We start from the raw sequence: 23,574 nt of genomic DNA, 5'->3' as shown, positions 1-23,574 counted from the left end.
CCTCCGTCGAAGCCAAGGAGAGGAGAAGCCGGCGCCCCAGGGGAGTCCCTCCCCCGGCAGAACCTGTTCAGCACCCGCACCCTGGACAGCTCAGGCGGAGCCTCGTCCCGCTGCCACTCCCGTCCAGGTGCTCCCGCCGCCCCGGGTATCGATAGCCCGCAGGTAAACCGCGGCAATTACAGAATTGTACGTACCATGCTGGCCCAAAGCTTTCTGGTTAGGCTACTGAACTGTATTTAAAAGACCAAGAGTTTGTGATAGACTCTCATTTGCCCCAGCACCTTGTGGTACAGAAAACAGCTTTCATAGCCTTGAGAGCAGACCAGATACACTTCCCTGGCTCTTTGTAATTCTTTCTAAGTCTGACTCATAGGCCTGCAGTTCCTCTGTGTTGCTTTTTTTTTTTTTTTTTTTTTTTTTTTTTTTTTTTTTTAGAAAATCTTATTTAGGTTTCAGAAGTTCAATCGTCATCTGTTTGCTCATTTTTATCTTAGAAAATAGATTTCTTGTCACAGCTTTCCAAAATGGTGATAAGCTAGCTTCCTTATTCTTAGTTTCATATCTGTTGTTTATTTTTCATGTGGTTTAAGGACTTTCTGGAGCTAGTTCTCATTTTCTGCTTAAGTTTTGTTAGGCTTGTAGTTTCAACTTGACTTCCCTGCTTGGTTCTTTACAGTAAGTGGAAGTAGAAAAAAAAAAAGCAAGCTATGCAGATCCTTTCTGTTCTCACACTGTCTGTTCACTTTTCTTTTACACTATGTGACACTGCTTTTTTTAAATGAGGTGATTAAAGTATTTGATCTTAAATGTTTAAAATCTGGAGAAACTTCTGATAAGTTTTGAGTTAGTATTAGAAAGATGCCTTGAGTAGTAGGAGGCTCACTGAAAGATAACAAAGATTAACCTTTTGAAATAACATTAGTTTTTCTTGATAAAAAGATAAAATCTACAAGGTGATATTCTTTTGAAAAGGGATAGTTTTGCATCCAGTATTGTTGAGCTAACAAGACAAGATCCATCTTTTGTGTGGAGGAAAAAGAACAAAACATGTAAATAATTAATTTCATTTAATGGCTTTCAAAGCCAAGATGGAAAACACAGTAATACTTTGATTCATGTGTGAAAACAAGTTTTGTAAATACTTTAGTGACCTTTTTCCTTTTTTTTAATGACTCTGCTGCAAAGAGCTATGCACTTTGAATATTTTTTTCATATTGTTAACTTCAGTTTATTTAAGATAGTATGTGCTTTTTTTCCTACTTACTGTTACCTTTTCACAAATGTCTTGCAGGATTTTCCTTGGGGGTAGGTATCCTAAGTAAATATTAATTCCTTTTTATGCTGAAGATCTTTCAGTATACTAACATACCATATACCAGCTTCTGTAAGAACATTGGCAACTTTATTAATTTTTCTACTAAACAAATGAAAAAGGAACCCATGTGCATTTCTTGTACTCCCTCCCTACTGGAAGAAATAAAGTGATATTCATGAGGAAAAGAAAATAAACTGATTTTGCTATTTCAATTGTAGGAGTATATTTTCTAAATGAAAAATGGAAATCTATCATTTAACAAAAATTAGTGCTAGAGTTTTCTCTGTGTCCTGGAAAAGATGTGTTTCCAAACCACTTGTCCCTAACATGGGTAACTTTGCTTTGTTTAGGTTGGACCTCTGCCATATATCTGGGAAGTGTGGCAAGTTGTTGGGTAATTTCCAGGGTTGCATTCCACCTTTCAGTATTATTTTTTTTTCCTCCCCTTAAACCTGCTTCATTTGAAAGATGATACGTAACATGATTTTATTTATATGTCAAAGGTTTTTATTGAAATCACATTCTAGAAGTTATTTCCCTGGTGTTCTGATTTCTTAAGTTTGGTATAAGGATAGCTTATTCCCTGGGTAGTTACAGAAACATGTGGAGATTGGACAGTGAATGAAATGCTGTTCGTGTTTGCTTGGTTGAGGATGGAACCCACCATGTGCATTTACAGTTAAATAAATTTAAAACCTACTTTAACAGATTAGCCAGTGCAAAACAAAAGCTAGTAGTTTAAAGGTTTTTTTTTCCTTGCCTCACTTTAGTTTTTTTTCCTGTAAAACTGTCCCTGTGGGAATAGGAATTGATAATACAAGTTGTCATAACTGGTTCTTTAGAAGACGTTCCTATATCTTTTATAACTTGCTTGTGTGCAAGCCATTTGTCTATGAAAGAAAGGCAGCTTTGTAGGTGTCCGTATTAATACATTTGAGATCAGAGTTTTTGTTTAAATTGGTTTTAAAGATTCAGTTTTGTGTAGCTTCTTACCAGAATACTAATAGATTGGAATACTGTATTGTTCTTTTAGTACATGGAATTGATTCCAAAAGGCTTGCTGTTTTATTTCTAGATGGTGCTACCCTCAACTTCTTGACATACCAGCCTGGACCAAGACTAACAATAACATACTGCAGGATTTATGATCCTGCCTATGTTGTAGGTTAGAAACATGCTGCATTGACACAAATGTGTCTGAAACATATGATTTGGCTTTTCCCCTTGAAGCTGTCACAGTATCATTCTAGAGGGTGAAAGTGTAACAAGAACAGTCTGTCTCAAGTTTTAGTGCAACCCGTATGAATTTTGTTGCAGGTAGAAACCTGGGTAATGAGTTGAAGTTTTTATTTTTCTTCTGGAAGTCATTGTGTAGATGTTAAGTGCTGTGAACGCCCTTCCTTAATTAAGAGCTTAATTTTCAGTATTGTTTTGAATGTGTCAATAAAAATTGTCCTACTACACAATAGTGAAGAAGGACAATTTTCATGTTTATGTTGACTTCTACCCAAAAATGAATTCTCAGTATAAAATAATTTTATTCCCATGTGTATGACATAACCCTTACAACTGCATCTATTTTTCCCTTTTAGGCCAGCTTCTGGACATTTTTAGTACAGTTTAACTAAGGACTCGTTTTACACCAGGAGCAGAATTTCAATCTGTCCCACCACATTTTTGCAAAGTACCTGACAGACAGTGTGTCAGGCTGAAGTCTTCTTGTTCACAAAAGAAGTTCAGCATTCACTCATTTTTCAACCTAGAGCTGGAAGAACTCCCTGAAGGATTAGGGAGCTGTTAGTTTTCTGTAGCCTGCCCACTGCCCTGCAAAGATGTCTTCCAAACCAGAAACTGTTGTTGTAGATTATAGGATTAATAGAATGAATGGTACAATGTCTACACACTTCTGGAAAGCAAAGACATAAATTAGTGATTTAAGTGGCATTCTCGTTGCCCAGAGTCAGGAATTGTATTGAGTATTGCTTCATCTCAAAGAAAAGAAAAAAAAAACATAAAAGTTGGTTTCTGTTATTGACACATCTCCTAGTTTAATAATATCTGATTTGATATAACAGCTGTAAAGGACAGGTATGGCAAGACCTCTGAGAGAGAGAGGAAAAGTGTGCTTTTGTGATGACCAACAGGAATGCCAGGCTTCCCTTAAAAACTTTTATTAGGTGTTTTTGAAAATGATAGTTAAAGGCAAGTTTTAAAAAAGTTGCAAAGATAAAACATCAAAGCCTGGAGGCAGAGGCTGTCCTTTACTTGCCTATGGCTTACTTCTCAGAACTCTTTCATATGGATAGAGTTTGCTCTGGAAGAGCAGAAACAGGTCTGTCTTTTCACCAGATCTGGCTTAATCTTGCTGTTTTATTGGTGGTCATGCTGTGAAATTTGTCACAGTTGCTGTTAGTGCACTCATCTGTGTGCAGTGGACTTACCTGCCTTCTGAGGGCTTCTTCTGAGGGGATTTTAAGCTGGTGTCCATGAGGGAAAGAGCTCCTTTGACCTCTCCTAAACTCCAAAATAAGAAAGCCTTCTTAGAAAACTGGTAACGGGGTTTAAGTGTGAGAGATTTATCCTTCAAGAGCATCATGGGGACTTTTATAAGACATTTAAAGTAAATCTTCTGTCTACGGAAACACGAGTCTTTTTGAGGGACTAATGTTCCTCTTAGATAAAGGAGGAGATCTAATTTGAAACAACAAAATGCCTATAAATTATGGTAATTGTTAATTCTTAAAACCTGGTTTGTGAAAAGTAACAATGTGACAATTCATTCCCCAAATACTTAGCAGTATAAAATCTTTCTTGTTTGGACAATGGTTAGCTTAACTGCAAGTGCCTTTTGAAAATGATAGTTTTCTTCATAGAAGATTTTGGAAATTTGTAATTTTTTTTCAACCTAGAATGAAAAGCTACTATGGGAAAATACATATAAATCTGTGTCTCTAATAATTGTGATACTTGGTTAGTAGTAGTAGTAATAGTCCTGAGTAGTGTCATCTCAGGACTTTAGATGTATGAAGTGATAAAAGATTTATAAATTATTTTTTAATGAGTGCTTTGCACTTTAAAAAAGCTGGAGTCTAAACAGAATTAAATCCTTATTATTTGAGGAGGGCTAGGTGTTGGGTTATTTAACATGCATCATAGAAGTTTTATTTTCTCAAGTAAGGTTTTACTGCTGAAGTAGGTATATAGTACGTATTTGGGGTGCATCCTTCATTTGATTGTGTCTTTTTCTAGAAGTCCACAGTCTTTTGGTGTGGGTATTTTTTTGTTTGGTTTGTTTTGTTTATATCATGTAAGGGTTTACTTAAATGTAACTTATTTGTCTTTGCCCTCTGGCTGCTGCTTTGATCCTGTCAGTGTCTGAATTGTTGTATATACTCCTGGCAGGCGGGCTAAGAAGGTGAAGGGATGAACATATAAATAAGTTGGAGGGGAGTGCAGGCTCAAACTCTGGCATTCTTTATGCTGCAAAACCCAGAATGCTCTTTTCATTGAGCATTTTATTATAAATGTTTTAACTGCACAGTCACTGGATTTAGGGATCTGTGGTAGAGCCTTGCTAACTCATTAGATAAGGCTCTGGTTAAGAAGGCAGTGCCACATGGAAAAGCAGAGCAAATTTGTCATGATTTACTTTTTCTGTGCCCCTTTCTCAATGTCATTGTAGGCAAATAAGCATTTTTATATAAAGTGACACCTAGAGACTTAGGAGAATTGTTTGACTTTCTGTGTAAGGCAGGGCGAGTCTTACTGCCTTTCTAAAGTATATAATGGTGACATTGTTCCCATTGTAACCATTGCTTTTCCGTGTCTATTTTGGAGTGTAAGCTCTTTGGAGGAGGGACTAATACATATATGCGCACAAACATATTTGCAGCATGTGGCATGCTGTGATACTGATTTAATAAGGACATTCCTGAAATAGGAGCAGTCATAGTCACTAAAAAAACCAAAACAAAAATTGCAAAACCCAAACAAACCCCAACACCTTTTCTTCTTAAAATATAATTTATTAGCATGTTGCAGTTGCGGGCTATCTCGGTATTCAAACTCAAGACAGTGTCTCCTTTTTCTTTATGAGTATTTCTTATATATATGTATATCACAAAACAAATCGTGATTGTGTTTGAACAGGGAAGAACAAAACATACTTCTTAAATAGCTGCAGGTTCTCTTACCTTCAGTAGCCTTATGGATGAGTAAAGCAATGGAAGCATGTAATATTTTACATAAAATCTGTAATTAGATAAGTAAAAGCATTTAAGATGTCATTTTTCAAACTGCTGAAAAGTCAAAATATCATTTAGTCTAATTTTTTACAACTGTACATCCCTGTTAAAACTTATTTACAGTCTATTATGCTCTGTGTGTGTGTGTATGCAATGCATATGCACATCTTATTAGCATGATCTAGTTAATGTAAACTAGATGTTTCTCTTCTAAGCATAGATGTTTAAAATAGGTAACTAATCAAATTTGTCAACAGTTTTTACAGATAGACCAACGCAGCAGTGGTAAACAGCAAAAAATAGAAAATGCTTAGTAGCATTCTTTACAAAGGTTATTTAAAACGTGAGTGATACAGAAAATATTTCTTAACAGTTTGCTCAAACAGTGACATCTTACACATGAAAAGGTGAGAATTACATTGGTAATTACATTCCTACCACTTAATTCCTGTGGTAGGAATGATGCAGCATGTCATTTGAATGTTGTGTTGGTTTGTGATTTATGGATGTTCTGGAAGAATTTGCAGAATATGGTATGGGTGCTATGTACTTGCTTAATAGAGGTAAAAGAGTAAAATAAAGACAAATATGTCATGATTGATATGTTTAAAGCATGTAAGTCAATAGCTTGATTTTCTTCAGCTTTTACTGACAATAGTTAAGAAAACTTGTTTGGGGGATTGTGTCTCTGACTTCAGTTCTATCTTCTTCTGAACTAATTATGCATCTTCTTTACTGTTCCTCTTATTAGGCATTTTGTGTCTTTTCTTCATGATGGTACATCCACAAATGTTCTTAAAAGGTTCTGTCTTAGAGGAACTTTTGCAAAACTAGTAATTATATTACATAAATGTGTGTCATTCAAACTCCAGAAACTGCTCTCACATTTTATCAAAATTTGTATATAATTCATGTTAAACACTTAAATTACATTAATACTGAGGGATTTAATGGTATAATTCCAGTGTACACTTTTGAAATTACGTGTTTTGTAACCAACCCCTAGACCTTTCCTCATTTTATAATATTCTCTTTAATTATGTTATAAGGCTGGTTTATTCCAACACCCTAGTTTCGGCAATAGTCCATACACTAAGGTAAATATTTTCCACGTTTGAAGAATGGGGGGGTCAAGGCAGAGTGAAATTCTCCTAGTTGAATTTTCCATTTAAAAACAAAAGGCTTCTTTATGATAAGCAGAGACGTCAGTACTTTTAAATAAAAAGTTAATCCCGAAACAAAATTCCTTTGTGCTAAGGATGAATGGTATTTTTCAGCCTGGACTTTTCTAATAAGCTCAGTTCTAATAAGCCATACTTTTACCCTGGGAAAAACCCAACCCAAACAAAAAACCCCCTCCAACAAATCCAAATAAACAAAGAAACAACCATACCTACTCTACTCTCACTAATTTCAAGTGAATGAAAGTAAATGAGTCCACAGGTTAGAAGTTTCCCTGCTGAATTAAGAAATTGGTGTCTCCTGTAGACGACTGGTATTTTGGAGAGTTAGAGAGAAAATATAGAATATAATAATACAGGAAAGTCTGCTGTTGTGCTTAGGTAATAAAAATTCTGGTATGTGTGATTAAAAAATGAGATGAAAAGCACAAGAAAACAAATATACATTGAAACATTTGTCCTTGAGTTTCTTGAAACTGTACTTTTAATAGATAAAATTTTTATGTTATACTGAGTAGCAAATGTAATGATAAGTATTTTTGATTTATAATTTAATAATGCTGTCAAAAAATGAATCATTATTATGTTTAGAATTAATAAATACACTCCTGGGAACATCCCACATACTAACTTAAGTTTTTACTTGCCTATATTCTTCCCAGATGTAATCTTTTCTATTTTGTACTCTGACTTTTTTGTCATTGATTGGTTTTCCCCTTTTTTTTTTTTTTGCCACTGCTACCTCTATTTCTGCAGGAACAAGTAGGTTATTGGTAAGTATTTCAACTAAATCAGACTTTACAAAGTTTTGCCTTAGTGAGGACTTATTTTTTTTGCCCTCACTTACTTTGGTAAAAACTTTGTAGACAGCAGACCAATTGTCTGTAAATGCTGTGCTTTCTCAGGTCTCCATTATCGTCTTGTTTGTGTAGTAGAGTAATAGTTCTCAGATTCTCCGAGAGACTTTGTCTTCTGCATGCTTTCAAGCAGCATCATTATCTGTGCTGTCTTCTAAGATGCTGCCTTCTCCTGGGGCTTGCTCCTTTGTTCCTGTCTGCTGCGTTTCAAGTGCAGTGTTTACTTTGTCTCTCCCATTTCTTTTTTTCATAAGGCCTCGTATGCGTTTTTGCCAGTTTGCTCAGAAGACTTCTCTGCGTCCAACAAGATGCTCTGTTTCACGTGTTCAGTTTAGTCATCCTTGTTAACCATTATTCAGCCATTTTCACATCATACCTCTTCCCTTTTAGCTATCGTTAAATATATTCTCAGCATGGTATAGCCACTCTCTCCTCTCTGATCGTGCTTCGTGTAATTTTGATCAGATTTGTTGCGATGTACAGCACAAGTTTATAAGATACTTACGTCTTTGCATTTTGAAAAAGTAGGATTATTACTTCTGATCTTGGGAGCAGCTCTTCCTATATTCTCTTTTAAATTATGTGATTTCTAATGGAAACTCTTTCTTTAACCCTAGTATGTTTTTGAAAGTAGTGACTTTATTGACAGTGCAAAGTAGGGCAGGGGAGTGTAGACAAACTGGTACCCTGCACTTAAAAATTTGTAGTTGTCTTGCCAAATTACTCAGTTATCAGGAAGTGCCTTCTTCTGGCAATAGAACACAGCTGTCCTTTGTGTCTTCCTCAACTTGCATTGTGAAATGATGAGTGGAAAGACCTTTTTCAGGTGTTTGAGGAAAATGTTGCTCTGGGCAATAAGAGAAAATTGAGGGAGTAGCAAAATTAAAGAAGAAAGAAAAAAACCAAGTGTATAGGTTCAGGAGAGATGGGGAATGAGAGAGAATTCTTCCTCCTTGAACTGTGATGGGTGAGTTATGAGGAAAAAAGCAATGGGAGTATGGGATATCTCTGAAGTAAGAGTTTCCAGGCATTTCATTTGCATAAAGTTTTCAGACCTCCAAGCTGGCCTGCGGTGAGTTGTCATCATCTGGTAATGCAAGAACTGAGCTTGTTTGACAGGTTGATCTTGTCTGCCGTGTGTAAATAAAATACTTCTGTGCCGCAAACTGTTGACTATGCTTTCTGGCTACTTGTTTTCTTAATAAGATAGTCAATTTGGCTCCAAAATGTATCACCCCTGGCTGAGCTGCATATTCAGACAACAGCTCAGGTCCATAGGATTTCACCGCAGTGGCAAGAGCCCCCACTTGTGTACAGAAGCCTCTAAATTGGTGACAGGATTAGTTTCTTCCCATACTACTGATATTACTCTGCCGGTGTGACTGGAAGGGGACTTTGCTCTTATCTCTGCTTGCAGAAGATCTGCAATGAACAGACATGAGAAAGAGGAAAAGCATCTTTCCTTTGTTGCCCCTGAGTCATTTTGGAAGAGACTCATCACACCCACATAAAAGAGAGAGAGGAAGTGTGTTCCCTTGGGTTCTCTCCCCTGCTTCCCTCCCTTGGGAAAGATGCAATGGAAATGAATGGTATTCTTCTGTGGAAAGTCTTGTTGTTGAGTTTTTGGTTGGTAGTTGAAAATATACTTCTCGAGAATAGCAAGCAAAAAGCTAAAATCATCTGGTTTTAGGGTGTGGGTGGAGCCTTTTTGCATGAAAACTGATGCTTGCTCTTGCCTTTAAATCTGCCAAATGCAACACCCAACATAGGCTTATATTCACACTTGCCTGTCTTCAGCTGCTTCTGGTCCATTGAGAAACTTCTGGTGTGGATCTGTGATGGGAGGGGTGTGTCTGTCCGAAATGCAGGTAATAGAGTGAATTAGTAACTTACAAGTCACTTTAAAAACTGTTCTTGTTTATGTGCTTGTCAGTTTAAAAGTGCAGGGACTCTAGGACTGTATGAAGGGGGCTTGAGCAACCTCTCATATAGCTTGACTACAGATCCCTGTGGGTGATGGGATGGCCAGGTAGGGGGGTGGCACTCCCAAACACAGGTGGTGCTAAGAAGGTTTTTCCTTCTCCCACTGGGTGCTTGCATCGGTCTGAAATGTCACTCTTAAAAAGCTGTTCCTCTAATAACAGCTCTTCTTATTTCTCTATTGAGTTGAAATCAGTCTTTCCACGGGTCTTTCCCACCTGTAATTTCATCTCCTGTTTTGCAAGATATTTTAGAATGGGCCTTTTTTTCTCTCTTTTAATGGATGTATTTATTCAGTTTCTAAAAGTGTGCAGCTCTCAATTATAATCATCATCACATGTTACTTTTACATTGATATTAGACACTCAAAATTGTGCAGTTGAAAAAAGGCTTTATTTATGAATAAATAATGTGTCTTGTTCAAATTCTCTTCTTCATTCTATACTGTATTATTTTTCAGTGATTCCTACTGAAGATCTCAATTTCCCAATTATGAAGATGAAGTGAGCTGAAGAAGTTATATAATATGATTGTGTCAATCATAACTTTTTGCTTAGGAGATGAATTATTATCCAAACATATTTTATCTAATTATTCTGTGGGCTCCTTAATTAAAATACTTCAGGTTTGTTTTTATTTCCCACTTTATATATCCCCCTTTCCCACTGAATGCTGTGGGAGTTTTAAGTTGGAACATACAAGAGAAAATACTTTTTTTCCCCTCAAGGAATTCACAAGTTTGTTTACTTTAGTTTTACGGTACAAAAGTGGGGAAGAAAACCCCAGTAGATCATGAGCCCCAAATCAGTAAGAGCTGAGAAGAAGATATTATTTGTGCTTATCCTGATTCAGTTTTCTATAAAAGACAGAGCTTGGAACATTTGTATTTTGTTCCTCATCTCTATTTGATTTCCTATTCTTTCCCAAATTGAGGGGAGTATTTCTTTATTTTTTTTCATCTCCAGAAGTCTTTCCAGATGGTGCGTGTTCTCATGGCTTAGACAATTGACAACATAAGGAAGAATGGAAGCTAGAGAACTTGATGTATCTTTTCACCAAGACATTTTCTTCCTTAGCAAAAAAACTTCTGTACATAAAATGGCAAATTTTTTTTGAGTGGCCACTTGTATTGGCAGCTACAGCAGCTAGAAATTCACCTGTAGAAGGTTCCCTGGGAGTTGGTAATGCTCTTTTTTATTTTTCCTTCTAACTTAGACATTTTTTAAATGTTAGTTCTTTGTTCTTGAATTTACTGTGAAATAATTTTCATATTCTCTTTGATGGTCAGGGTAAACTTGCTGGGTAAGATGTGAGCTGTGTTAAAGTAATATGCTTTCATGTACAAGGCTTCATGGTTTTGAGCCTACAGAATTACTCATTCTATCTTTCCACTTCAGCTCTCTGATGAGAAGACAGAATTCTGTACATTATAACTTTTAGACCATGTAATCTTTACTGAACCTTCTTTTTTTTTTCCTTCTTTAATTTTTACAAATTATTTTCCAGAAGGGAGTAACAGAATTTTGGCTTGAACAGGACTGTTACTTTACCAAGAATCTGAAGTATTTCCATTTATTTTTCTGCTGTTCTACGATCTCACTTCATAGTCTTCTATACAATTGAATGGAAAATGAAGAACCAGAAGAAGCAGAGGCATTATACTTTGCCTTTTAAAAAATGTTCATGCTATTTTGCTTTATATTCTTATTAGGCAACTTAGGGAACATGGTCTAGGTGAAAAAGTAGGTGGATGCTGACATAGTTGGGAAAAAAGTCCTGCAGCTGCTCTAGGAGAGCAATTCGAATGAAGTGTCACAGTGGTCTGCTTTGGGTCTGTTTTCAGTCAACTTTTTTTTGTGGAAGCATTGTTTTTAGCATGCTAGCATTCTAGCATTGTTTTTAACATGCTAGAAGAGTGTTCATAGTTGATTAAAAAAGACAAATGAGAATTACTAAAGGTAAGCAGAAATATAACACTATATAACCCAGGACTTGGCTAGTACCAGTTCTGCTGAAGATTTAGGGGTTGTTGTGGGACATGAGAGGAATGAGCCAATCACCTGTTGATTTGTTTAAAATGTACCTACCCTCATACACACACATAAAGGAGATATCTCTATGTATAGATGGATGTCTGTATAGCTATCTAACACCAGGTGTAATGGAATGATATGATAGGTAACTATTAATTTCTGCTTAGGACTTGTGAAGTCTTAGCCTGAGAGCTCTGCCCAGTTCTTGGCAATGCAATACAGTAAGGCTGGAGAGAGGCCAGAGGACAACAAGAGGAATAAAAGGTTTAGACATCAGGGCCTGTGAGGAAAGATTAGGGTAACTTGGTTTTTTTTCAGACTACGGGAAAAAGATGAAAGGCACACACTTTCTGGTGTGAACATGTGTTTTATACTGAGCACAGTTTTTGCCTCTTTTTCATGTCTATTGAACACATAAGAAATAGTGAACTTTTTTTTAAAGTGTTGTGTTGTTTCCTTTTAGCATTACTATGCAGACTTTATTTGTGTGACAGTAATTTTGCATACCACCCTCATACCATCATATTTACTGGTTGCTGTGCTACCAGATTGTCTATACCTCTTTTTCTAAGTACCAAAGAAGAAGTGTGAATATATAAGTAACATTTGTCAGGCGTTTTATTGTGATATACATCTTAGAAAAAGTGTGTGGATGCAAGGATTTATCTTTTCTTATAACTTCTTTAAATGCAAAACAAAGTAGATTTATCCATCTTATTTGAAAACAAAAGGATACAAAGACTTAAAATACTAATATATTGCATAATTATTTTAAAGGAGCAGCTGCTCTCATTATACTTTTAGGTTGGCTTTGGCAGTGTTCCAGTTGATGTTTTCTGCTGAAAGGTTACTCTGATCAGGCTGATTCAGTCTTTTGTGTTGTTGCAGGTTTTATTTGTGCTTACTTGCTACAACTCTTTCATATTGGCAGAAATAATCATCCATTCTTCTGTGCAGGTCTAATACTGCTTTAACATGTTTCCTTCATGTGCAATTCTGTGACACACTGCACTGTGTTGTCTGGAAGCTCTTAGCTCTTCTTTTTTTTTCACCACAAACTAGATATTCCAGAATAAGTGCCAGTATGATTTTGCAAAAATTTATAGGTCCGGGAGTTTGTTATTTGGATGCTTTATGTTTGCTCCACTATGCACTGAACAGGAAGTTAAGCGACCTGATGTTTGCAAAGCATGGCAAACACAGTAAGGTATCACTAACAGGTTGAAACTGGTACGGATAGAGTGAGTGGCCACCCATTGACCTGTCCATGTGGGTAGTTTCCAAGCCTGCCAGAGAAGGAAATCATAGGTTTGGTAGATGAATGTGAGAGAAAATGGGATTTCTGGGCTAACTAGAGGTTCACTTGAAAAAGATGGTGATGTTATCAAGAAAGTGATGCATTCAAGAGAGAATGAGAAGACAGAATTCACCTCTGATATAAACCCTGATACTTAGGCAGGTTTAATTATTTCAAACTTTCTGTGCCATCTTGGGATTTTCTAGTAACTGTACTGCAGCTTTCTGTTCTGTCTCCATTTCTTGTAACTGTACTTTTTTCCTGGATTTTGGTTTTGTTTTAAGTAATGTGTTACTTTCAATATTGTAGTCAGGGTTGTGAAACTAGATGCTGAGAGCCTGTAAGAATTTGGTTCCCTGCCTGTTGAGGATGCAGTTGGAAAAGTCAGCTAGAAGTGTGTGTTTGCTCAGTTTTGGTGCTCAGTTCTTTCCTGCTGTATTTCTGTATGTAGTGAGTGGGGTGAGAGGCAGTTCTTCAACTGACTTAGGTGGTATCACTGGCGTGATATGGTAGAAGGAAGGACAGCTTTGCAGTGATATGCTGACAGTGACAACACTAATACAAAGGTGACAGTTTGTCATCTTGGGTTTCATAAGGAATGCTGTGAAACCAACACCTTCATAAGAGATGGATATTTACCTGGAACTGTGTGTTATCTCTTGTGCTCTCCTTGTAAATAGGGTGAGCAAGTAGTTAAACGTCACAGTTTCTAGAAGACACTTCACGTGATAGTACCTCATCTGATAACTACTTCCTCTTTGTTTTCCAAATGTCTGTGCATGCATTGTTTATCTACAAAACTAGTAAAACAAGTCATGTAGAGTGCAAGTTATTTCTGACCTGTTGTTGATTGTTAAAGTCATGTGAAACTTTCTTTAAGTTATTGGAATTGTTCCGTGAGACTGACGGTAACAAACATAGGCTATAAATGTTGTTAACCTGCTGGGCAGGATACAATAGAATCTTTGTTCTTACAAAGTACTTAATTGTAAACTGGGTCCTGAAACTATTGCCTTCTGATTTGAGAAAAGGTGGGAAAATACCAGCTTTTTTTTTAAGAACCTTTAACTGGCTTGTGGACAGTGTTGATTTTTCACTTATTTATATTTTTCAAATACAGTTTAAAATAAAGTAAATATTGTCTCTGCAGTCAAAATAATCTGTTCTTTGGGGTTACTAAGCGAGTTGGAAATATTATTTCCTTCACACAAAACATACACTATACATCTTTTAGGAAAGATGGCTAAATCCAGGAGCTGGTTATTGCAGCAGAACATTGTGAAAGAATGAGAAATTGGATTTCACTTGTATTTGAAAAATGTTTCAGCAAGTGTTGTGACCCCAAGGCTCTTTTTCTGCTATTATGCTAGTCTTTGCCATGCAGCTGATTCTGGACACTGGAAAAACATGTTTTCCACAAATATACCTTTACCCCTGTCAGCTCATTTGTCCTTAAGGCTTAGTTAAGTATGATGTCCTCTACTCTTTGGGTTCTTCAGTTCCACATGCCGAGTAGAGCTACAGCAGTCAGGTGTCCCTGACTTGCTGTGTCAGGAGGATATTTGTAGTTGTTTAACCATTACCTTCAGATCCCCCTTGACACAGGACAAGCCACAAGATAATGTATTGATAAAATACTTACTATATTGCTAGAATGCAGGATGTATGTTCTTTATTAATAACACTGTTAACTTTAGCAGTGGTTCTAAGGACCTGTTGGTGGTTGTCGTTGCCCCCTGTCACCCCCAATTACATGTGTTGATGACCCTGGGAATAAACTAGAAGAGTTCTGTCCAGAAAGCAGAGGGAACCTGTTAATGACTGTCTCCATGCTTAACTAGCCATGAACATAAATGTTAACTTGCTCTAATGCAAATACTCCCTTCTGTCACAGCAGGACTCTGCAGCATAGAAGGAAGTTACCAGCTTTTTCACATCAAACTATGTTGTCAATTATAAATGAGAATAATGCTTGGGACTTAGGTCTAGTCAAAGCCTGGTGATCAGCTGCATTAGGCTGATAAAGATGGAGAGAAAATTTACCCGTGGTCAGTTTTTGAGGAAACCCATAACAAAACAGTAATGGGAGGTTTGGGTGTTCAGAGGACTGAGATGCTAATTTCAATTTTAGTCATGTTGAGATGCATCCTCGGGGAAGGAGGCTACACAGTAGCTGAAATGTCACAGATAAAGCTTTCTACAAGTAAATTAGTCCTTTCAAATTTTTTGTTTGTTTTTTTTTTTTTTTCCAAAAGATGTGTTTGGCTGTTGTATGCTTACTAACCTGTTTGTAACTATTGTTTGTAAAGATGCGGGATGGGGGAGGAGGATTAAAAATATGGAGAGAAGAGCAGTATTTAAACTGAAGTGTAAGATTGACACAAAGAAGAAATAAATATGAATGGCTTATGACTAAAATGGGAGGAATCAGAACTGTACTTTACCTCAGGAAGTGGCTTCCAGTACATGTTCAGCTGCTGCCCTGAGTTCCTTATGGTTATGACCAGCTGTCCTCTTTGACTTGCTTCCTATTAACTGCACTAAAGGAATAAATCATTGTCTTGATAAAGGAAGTGCAGTACTTCTATCAAGTGCTAATGCTTCAGATTAGTTGCTGCATAATAATTAACAGTAAAGATGAAAATTCTCAGGCATCAGTAACTTGAAAGTGAAGCATCAAGTTTCTTGTCATCCTTGACTGACTCGGTTCACTGTGGACTCCCAAGGTTAAAAGTACAGAAGTAAGGGGCAACAAACTAAACCATGTGGGAGCAGGCCCAGACGGGCATGTTGCTGGAAGGTGCAGTGGCCTTTTATACAGGCTTGCATTGTTATTTTCAACAGCATGAGAGAAAAAGTTGTGCTTGTGCACTGAGTGTGGACATAGATTAGATATTTTTGCCGAATGTCGTCCTATTGGACAACCTACCTGTAAGGATGCTCCTTAACAACTGTTGTGGATCAAGACCCCTGTTGGTGGCTTTTTGTCTCTCACTCGTGTGTTAATTATTCAGCAGATCAAAATCAATCAGGCTTTTCTCAGACTTTTCTGTGGACTGTAAATCTTGTCCAGCTGATCTTGTCCTTTAACTGGAAGACTGCTGTCTTTGGCAATGACATAAATTTAGGTATTAAGCACTTTTGTCATAGACTGTTATGCAGTTGCATCACAATCCAGATTGTCTTGGTTATTCTTTACCCCATGTTGCCTGAGGCTGTGACCTCAAAAGCTCAACAAGTCATGCTTGGCTAGGATGAGAGAGTCAAACAAAATCAGTGCTACAGGAAATATTAGTGATTCAGTAAGTGAGGCAACACCCCTGAGTTAATGTTTTTCCAGTGCCCCAGCCTGGTAAAAGATGCTGCTGCTTGTATGATGAGATGTAAAACTGAGATCCTTGGTTAAAGTTTCAGTGCAATTCCTGGTAAAAACAGACATGTTAATTCAGAGGTCTTGCCCAAGTTCAGATTTTCATGACTGTGTCCTCTACACATTTCTAATGTCTGTTTTACTAGTCATATTATCCTCTTGCTCCTGTCCTAAACTGTTCTTAGGGTTGTTGGGAAAGTTTGCATTCCAGAGGTGCTGACATGTTTGCAATTGGCAACAGAACAATTTCCGGAAAAAATGTCCATTTTGAGATCTTTAGAAATCAAGGGAATTATATTCCTGTAAGAAATATCAGGTCAAAGCTGAAAAGCTTCCAGGATTTTTTTTTCCTTTCTTTTAATGTGTGCAGAATAACTTTTTGACTTGAATACATGTATTTGCTACATGGTTGAGTGTACTCACACTTATATATTTTTATTTTCCGTAGGATTCAAGTGCCCTGTATGTTCAAAATTTGTATCTTCTGACGAAATGGATTTACATCTTGTGATGTGTTTGACAAAACCAAGGATAACCTACAATGGTAAGAAAGAAGTAAGCTGATAATTATTTATTCATTTTAAACATTACTGTGATAATAATTCTTTGCATAATAAGATACTCTGGTAACTAGTTAGTGAACTCAGAAATTAGGTATTTTTTTTGCTTGTAGTTTTTTCAAATTAATGCTTAAGAACTCGGTCTTTTTATACTGCGTGCCAATATAATTTGCACTGTGTTCTGAAAATATAAAATTATTCTCATTTGATTGTATGCATTCCATTTTTTGACCATTGGTCAGTGTGCATTTAGTGTCCACTTGAGATATGTGTAGCTTACATGTCCTCTCATATGATTACCTCAAGTAGTGAGGTGGGTCAGTCAAGTTTCCTGGGGACTTTATTAAGGACTGTTACTTGACACAGTGTGCATTTGCACATTATTCAAGAAAATGACCCTTTCTTGAAGGAATTAAAGAATTTCCTCCTTCTTCAGCTGATTGCATATGTGATACTTCATAAGGACTAGTGGTAGATATATGTGTTTTTGTTATTTTGATCAAACTGGCCAATATCAAATGAACCGCCTGTAGTAGCCGTTTTTCCTCTACTACTAAGCTCTCCTTCTAGGCAACTTTTGATGCAAGACAAACAGGACTTCTGCCACTGAGATCAAACCTTTCTATCACTGTGGCTTAGGCTGACACTCAGTTCTATGGTGAGCACACAAAAAGGCTTCAGGAAACTAGGACTTCAAAATTTTACTGAAATCCTAGCACCTGCTTTGGCAGAGCTGCCCTACTACCAGAAAATCTTATGGTGTCTCTTCGATGAGATTATTGCTCACCAGTCATCAGATGTGAGAACAGAATGCAATTGGAAAGGAATTGTAGAAGAGAGGGAGCTGGAGGTTTTTTTGGAGGTGCTGATGCTTGCAAGTTATATCAGGGAAAAATCCAATTCAATGTAAAATAGAAACGTCACATAATGAGGGTGGTCAAACATAGTAGCAGATGCTGGAAGAGGCTGTGCAACCTCCATCCTTGGAGATGATCAGAAATTAACTGAGCAAGGCCCTAAGCAATTTAGTCTAACTTGGTTGTGCTTTGAGTGAGGGGCTGGACCAGAAGACCTCCAGAGGTGACTTCCAACATAAGTTATTTATTGCATAAATAACCTGCAGTATTATGGCTCTTTGACCCTTCAGGCACCTTGCTGTTATGGTACTCCATACTGGACTTCTTTATTGGAACAAGTCTTGAAGAATGGTTGGGCCCACCTTATTCTTTATCCAGACAGCAATAATTGCAAAAATAATTTGAAATCATATGCTTAGAGTTGTGAAATCCATTTCACAGCACAGCACTTGAGAAAAGTAAATATTTCTTTTTTCCTCCTGTTGTTACCACATGTATATTTGAGAAGGTTGACTTCATCTAACAGCGAGGGCTTTTTTTTCTCTTTGTTTTTCCTTTTTAAATTTCGGACTGAGTGTTATTCAAGATAAGTTGTGCACTGGGGGATGTTGGATGTTGGAGAGAAGAGAAGCAGGTTAGTCACCCCAGTCAAGGTGGATAATGCTCTTGGAATCAGTTAGGGTGGAGTAGGAGGAGGCAGACTGGCAGAGAACAAGCACTGGCAGTAATCCATCTGATGGAATGTGCACAAATTATGAGTTGACTGACTGAAATCCTCTACCCCTGCTGCTTTCTACATGTACATATGAGTGCACTCAACTGACTGACTTTTGTTGAAAGATACAGCAATTACGTAAGGCACTCTTTCAGTATCATTTATGGTGTATGTTTGTATCACAGCAGTACCGTGTGTTCAGGCTCTTTTTTTCGTTCCTGAACTGTTGCTCTCAACTGGCACACTACTGGTTGGAGCTCCTTTGGGCCACCTTGTTAACTTTGTGCAGTTGTTACCAGCAACATGTCATTTCTCAATTTAGGAGTGTGTCTGCTGTACAGTGAGCCTCAGAAACTCATTCTAGGAAATGGTTATATAAACTTGGAAGAAGAAAACTGCTAAATTAGGTAGGCAGGTTTGAGAGAGACGCTTACTTAGAAGTATGGTCTCATTCTCATAAACACTTAATAGAAGTGTGCATTGATCCTTGTGACTCCAGTTAGTTAGCTCCTGGACTCATGGACTAAATCTTAAATTATAGCCTATAGCTGGCTATTCAGATTACTGCAACACAAAGAAAACAAGAGTATGGCTTCAGAGTTGTGCAGTGCTCAGTTGCTACTTTGTGGTATGATTGTGGTCCCTTTAATCAGGATAGTAAAAGCAAATTAACTAGCAGATTGGTACCGTAACGCTGCCATGATTTCAGGACCAGAACTGCATACATGCTTTTTCTGCTTGTCTATTTTGCTGTTTGCCATGGTGAGATTAGTGATGAATCTGCCTTTTTGTCATAGGCCATAAGGAGGGCATCTCAAGTTTTCTTTGAGAGAAGAAAAGATGCTGCTCAACTTTTGATACCCTCTTCCAAAATGGAAGGCATTTCTTTATACTTTACTTTCTTGGCCTTGTGCCATACATACTCAACTAGAGCCAACTAGGCACCATTTGATTGTGTTGGTCACTGATCATTCCCAGTCCTATTGCCACTAGCAGGAAAAATATCTTTTTTTTTTCTTTCCTTTTTTCCACCTCACCTTCTTTTGTCTCTGAGTTTTGTGTTGCACATTGAAGGGAGCCTTAGACTTTGCAGATGTTGAGCTATTTAGAAACTGAGCAGTTGGATCGAACTGTACTTATGTCTAGTTCTGTTCTAGATGTGTTTCCATATGATACTGTAAATGTATTAGTTATTCTTTCTAAGAAACACCAGGGAGCAAATTCTATGCATTTTGTCATTCTGAGAAGACAAACCTTCCTTCTTTTTAAATATGAGTCTGAGGCATATAGTCTCCCTCAGAAAAATGTTATAAGACTGTTTAGTTGTGATTTGAAGTTTAAAAAAATTAATGAGTCCTCCCAGCCAATCTCTAATTGCTTTCTGAGCTACCTTTGTGCACTGCATTTGGCAGTTGAAAGGGTCAGTGAACTGCAGACTCGGGCAGCTGTCTGATTTACATGTGTTTTCTGAAAGAGAGTGGTCACAAAATTGTCCCAGTTCTATGCTGGAAGTTACACTGATTTTCATATAAATAAATCAGGACATTTTATTGGCTTTATTCTTTCAAAATCACGTGACTTACCTGCAACAGAGATCTCATTGCTGACTCAATTTGGCATGTAAAAAGAGCGCTTTCTTTTTTCTGTAGAACTTTGTTCCACATCTCTTTAAACTACTTGTGGTGCTCACATATGAACCAATTTCTAGGAATTTTTATACAAAAGCTGGTTAAATCAACGGTATTGTGCAAAAAACATTGTACTGTTTGGTGATACTATCTTAAAGAGTCTTCCTTTTCTTAACAGTTAGAAAATACTGTTACTTGCTGAGTTGCTGGGAAGCTAGAGTAGGTCCTATGCACTGGTTAACCACTTTTATGAAGAAAGTGGGTTACTTGCTAGTTGACAGGGGTTTTTAAAAATCACTGCTAAAATATTCTGTAGCCATACCTATTTCTTTGAGCTTCTCCAAAGCATTAAATGAGGCCCCTTGCACCACCTTGTTCAAATTTGCCATGGTGAGTTACTCAGGGAACTCACTTCAGGACTACTCTGCAGAAGGTGTTGCTTACAGTGTAGCTCCATGTTTTGGTTGGGCTGGAGCATTTATGTGAATTTACTCAGTGCTTTGGAAGCAACATGCCTTTGATTCCTTGCTGATGATTAGAGCTATCTGGTGAAGTTTAGATTTTGGATATAATTGTTGTGCATTTTGTGTTGTTACAGTATTGATTCTTTTTTCATTGGAAACTGTTCTATAAAAAATTGAGAAGACGCATGAGAGACTTGTGACTTTAGAGGCATCATTTTTAGATGCTTTGCAACAAATGAACCCAATTCCTTCTGAAGAAACCTTGCAGTTTGTTCTGAAATAATTCTGATTTTCATTTTAAAATTCCTTTGTTTGTTTCTCAGAACACTTTGCAAGACAATATTATTTTTGTTATTATTAAAGGGCCCCTCCGAGAGCAGGGACTAGCAGCCTGGCACCTGGCCAGCTGGGGAAGCCAGTGACCCCAGAGAGCTGGGGAGAGCCAGTCAGCTCACTAGACTGGTTGGCTGGCTTGGCGAGCCGGCCTGTCCTCTTTCAAAAGTTTTGATTGAATTAGCACATTCCTGTGGAATATTTTGGGTTTCATCAAGTCAGCACTTTCTGTTGGAATGGTGTTCTACTGGAAACTTTCTAAGCCGATCTCCTCAAAGCCGCTTGCTCAGGGGTGGTGCTGCTTTGACATCAGTGTTGCTTTCACTCAGACCGTTCTGCGTTTAATTCACATATGGCAGTGGGTCTGACTGTTGGCCAACATATTTACTGAGGTTCATTTTGAGGGGAAAAGCTTTCACTAGTGTGATTCAAAGAGGAAGAATGTTGAGACACCCCGTGCATGAACTGCTGGAGATTTTTTCCTTACTTGAAGTAAGGACTTTGTAATTTTTCTTTTTAAATTACAACAAGTGAATTCTTTTAGACCTATCATACTAAAAATGAGAAGGAGATCAGACATCACAGAAAGCAGGGATTACAGATATGATTTTATATTAGGAGTTTATCCAATTTCTTTGAAATCAAGAATTAGTATGTGGAAAACTGTTACAGACAGAATATTGTCTATATTCTATATTCTGTCTGTAGGTGTACCTACAGACAGATAGGTATGCCAGAAGGAAAAACATGAGCAGAACTCTGGGTGCTCTTCTTATCTGGCCGTGTACTTTTTTTTCTGGGGTGTTTGATCTAATACCATGCACAACTATCCAAGAATTCCCGTGCCGTCGAAGTGAATTCAAATTGACCTGGGCCACAGCACTGCAACTCATTCAGATTAGCAAGGATGCAAAGGGTTTTGTCATGATTTAAATACACTGTTTATTCTAAACCAGTTTGAGGTATTGGGTTGTATCTTGTGAGGAAAGCATTTCTTGCTGGGACTGCCACATGCCGAGGCCTGCCTGTGAGCAAGTGTCAGAATCTTGAACCGGAATCTGTGTAAGCAGTAATCCTGGTAGAGAAGTTGTCAACATCGAAATGACAGCCATAACATTTGCATTTTGATCAAAAGTAGAGACTTAAAGACTGACATGAGTCACTTGAGGGACTAAATAAAAATATTTTGGAAATGTTCTTTGTGAATGGGGCTGACCTAATTTATTTCTAACACAAGTTATAAGCTTTATTGATTGCTGTCTGTTTCAACATGTTTGGGGCAAGATGCTTATGCCAGAACTTGATGAGTTTATATTGCTCAGTAGAACAAAATTAAAATATTGCACCTTAATCCGATGTTTGAACCACCAAAATAGATTATTCTGGTAGTCCTGCCCACTGCAGTGACTTGATTTCCTTGGTCACTTCTGTGCACCCAAGAGTATTTTACTCTGCAGGGATGATGCTCTCAACTATTTTGATTGATGCACTCAAAACTTCAATCTGGAATGAAGGGAATTACTAACCTCAAATTCACTTCTCTTCCAGGGTTCCTGAGATCATACCCTGAAAGACCTTGCAGAAGGGCATCTTGCCAGTCTGCCTGGAAAAGCTTAAGCCTTCCTCTTTGTCTTCATCCTTTAATAGGACTAGACTTTCAGCAGAGCAGTACAAAATAATACTAAGGCAGACCAGTTCTTTCCACTTTATCCAAGGTGTAAAATTCTCCATAGAATTTCTCAACTCTTCCATTTTTAAAGCTTAACAAGATTCTTCAGAAGTTTCTAGCTTCTTGCTCTGCCTTATGTAGTTCTGTGCTCTGTCCTCAGGGATGCAGGGGAAGAACCTTTAAAAGATAGTTTAACAGAACATGTAAAAAAAAAAAACTTATCCTGTGCTTGCAATTAAAATAGTGATATTTACTCTTTGTTTTGATCTTATGTACTCCTGAACATCCTCCAGAGTATGTAGGAGGTTCATTCAGTGTCCCTAATGCTTTAAAACTGTTTTCTTCAGTAGTTCTTGAAATTATGTAGGGCTGTTTAACTTTGAGATTTTGTTTAATGTGGTGACAGTAGAACATTACTATAACAAATAAAATTTTCATCTCAGACATTTGCACAGCTGTTCTTCTGTGAACGGATATAATATCAGACCAAACTTTCATAGCTTGTCTTGTTACATCATTGTTATATTTAAGGAGAGAATTGTCATTTTAAGGAGGAAAATTGTGTTTGAAGACCTTGATTAAAATATATTGACTGGTTTATACTTTATCTCTTTGGGAATTGTTGGTAGTGTTTGAACAAAGAGGAAACTTTCACTTGTGTTCACCAGTGTATGCCATGGATAGCTACTTGTCCCAACCAGACCGCCAAGAGGAGCAGTGTCAAACTGTAGTTCTTCCTCCCTTTGTTCAGTAAAGCTGTATTTCTGTCCCACCATCTCACATCTCTCCTTCAACAGCTTGTGGTGCCTCTCAAAAGAGCATCACTGCAAAAGCAGCCTGTTATGGTTCAGCTTTCTGTGAAGGGAGGTTGTTCATTTGAAAGAGTAATGCTGACAGATGTCACTAAAAACCACACTCCATTTCAATTTGTGCCTGCCTCCTAAAAGGGGTAGGGCCTGCTTCAGTGACCCCATTTCAGCCTCAGTCACTGGATGAATTGGGTCAGTCTGTGATAGTGTGGAGCTGCAGCACTTTTAGAGACCATAGTCTCATCTCTTTCCTCCACACTCT

At 37.5% G+C, this 23,574-nt stretch overlaps 1 protein-coding gene across 1 annotated transcript in view; it reads left to right on the top strand.

The window, feature by feature from the left end:
• Positions 1 to 23,574, top strand: part of ZNRF2 (zinc and ring finger 2) — a 59,571-nt gene that overhangs the window by 14,881 nt on the left and 21,116 nt on the right. Inside the window, exon 2 of the mRNA XM_017818017.1 lies at positions 16,726 to 16,821. Within this exon, the coding sequence (XP_017673506.1) occupies positions 16,726 to 16,821 (96 nt within the window). The remainder of the gene's footprint in view (positions 1 to 16,725; positions 16,822 to 23,574) is intronic.

Source organism: Lepidothrix coronata, unplaced genomic scaffold (genome assembly GCF_001604755.1).
Source record: "Lepidothrix coronata isolate B3197 unplaced genomic scaffold, Lepidothrix_coronata-1.0 Scaffold64, whole genome shotgun sequence".
NCBI classification, from domain to species: Eukaryota; Metazoa; Chordata; class Aves; order Passeriformes; family Pipridae; genus Lepidothrix; species Lepidothrix coronata.
This window is presented reverse-complemented; position numbering and strand designations above follow the sequence as displayed.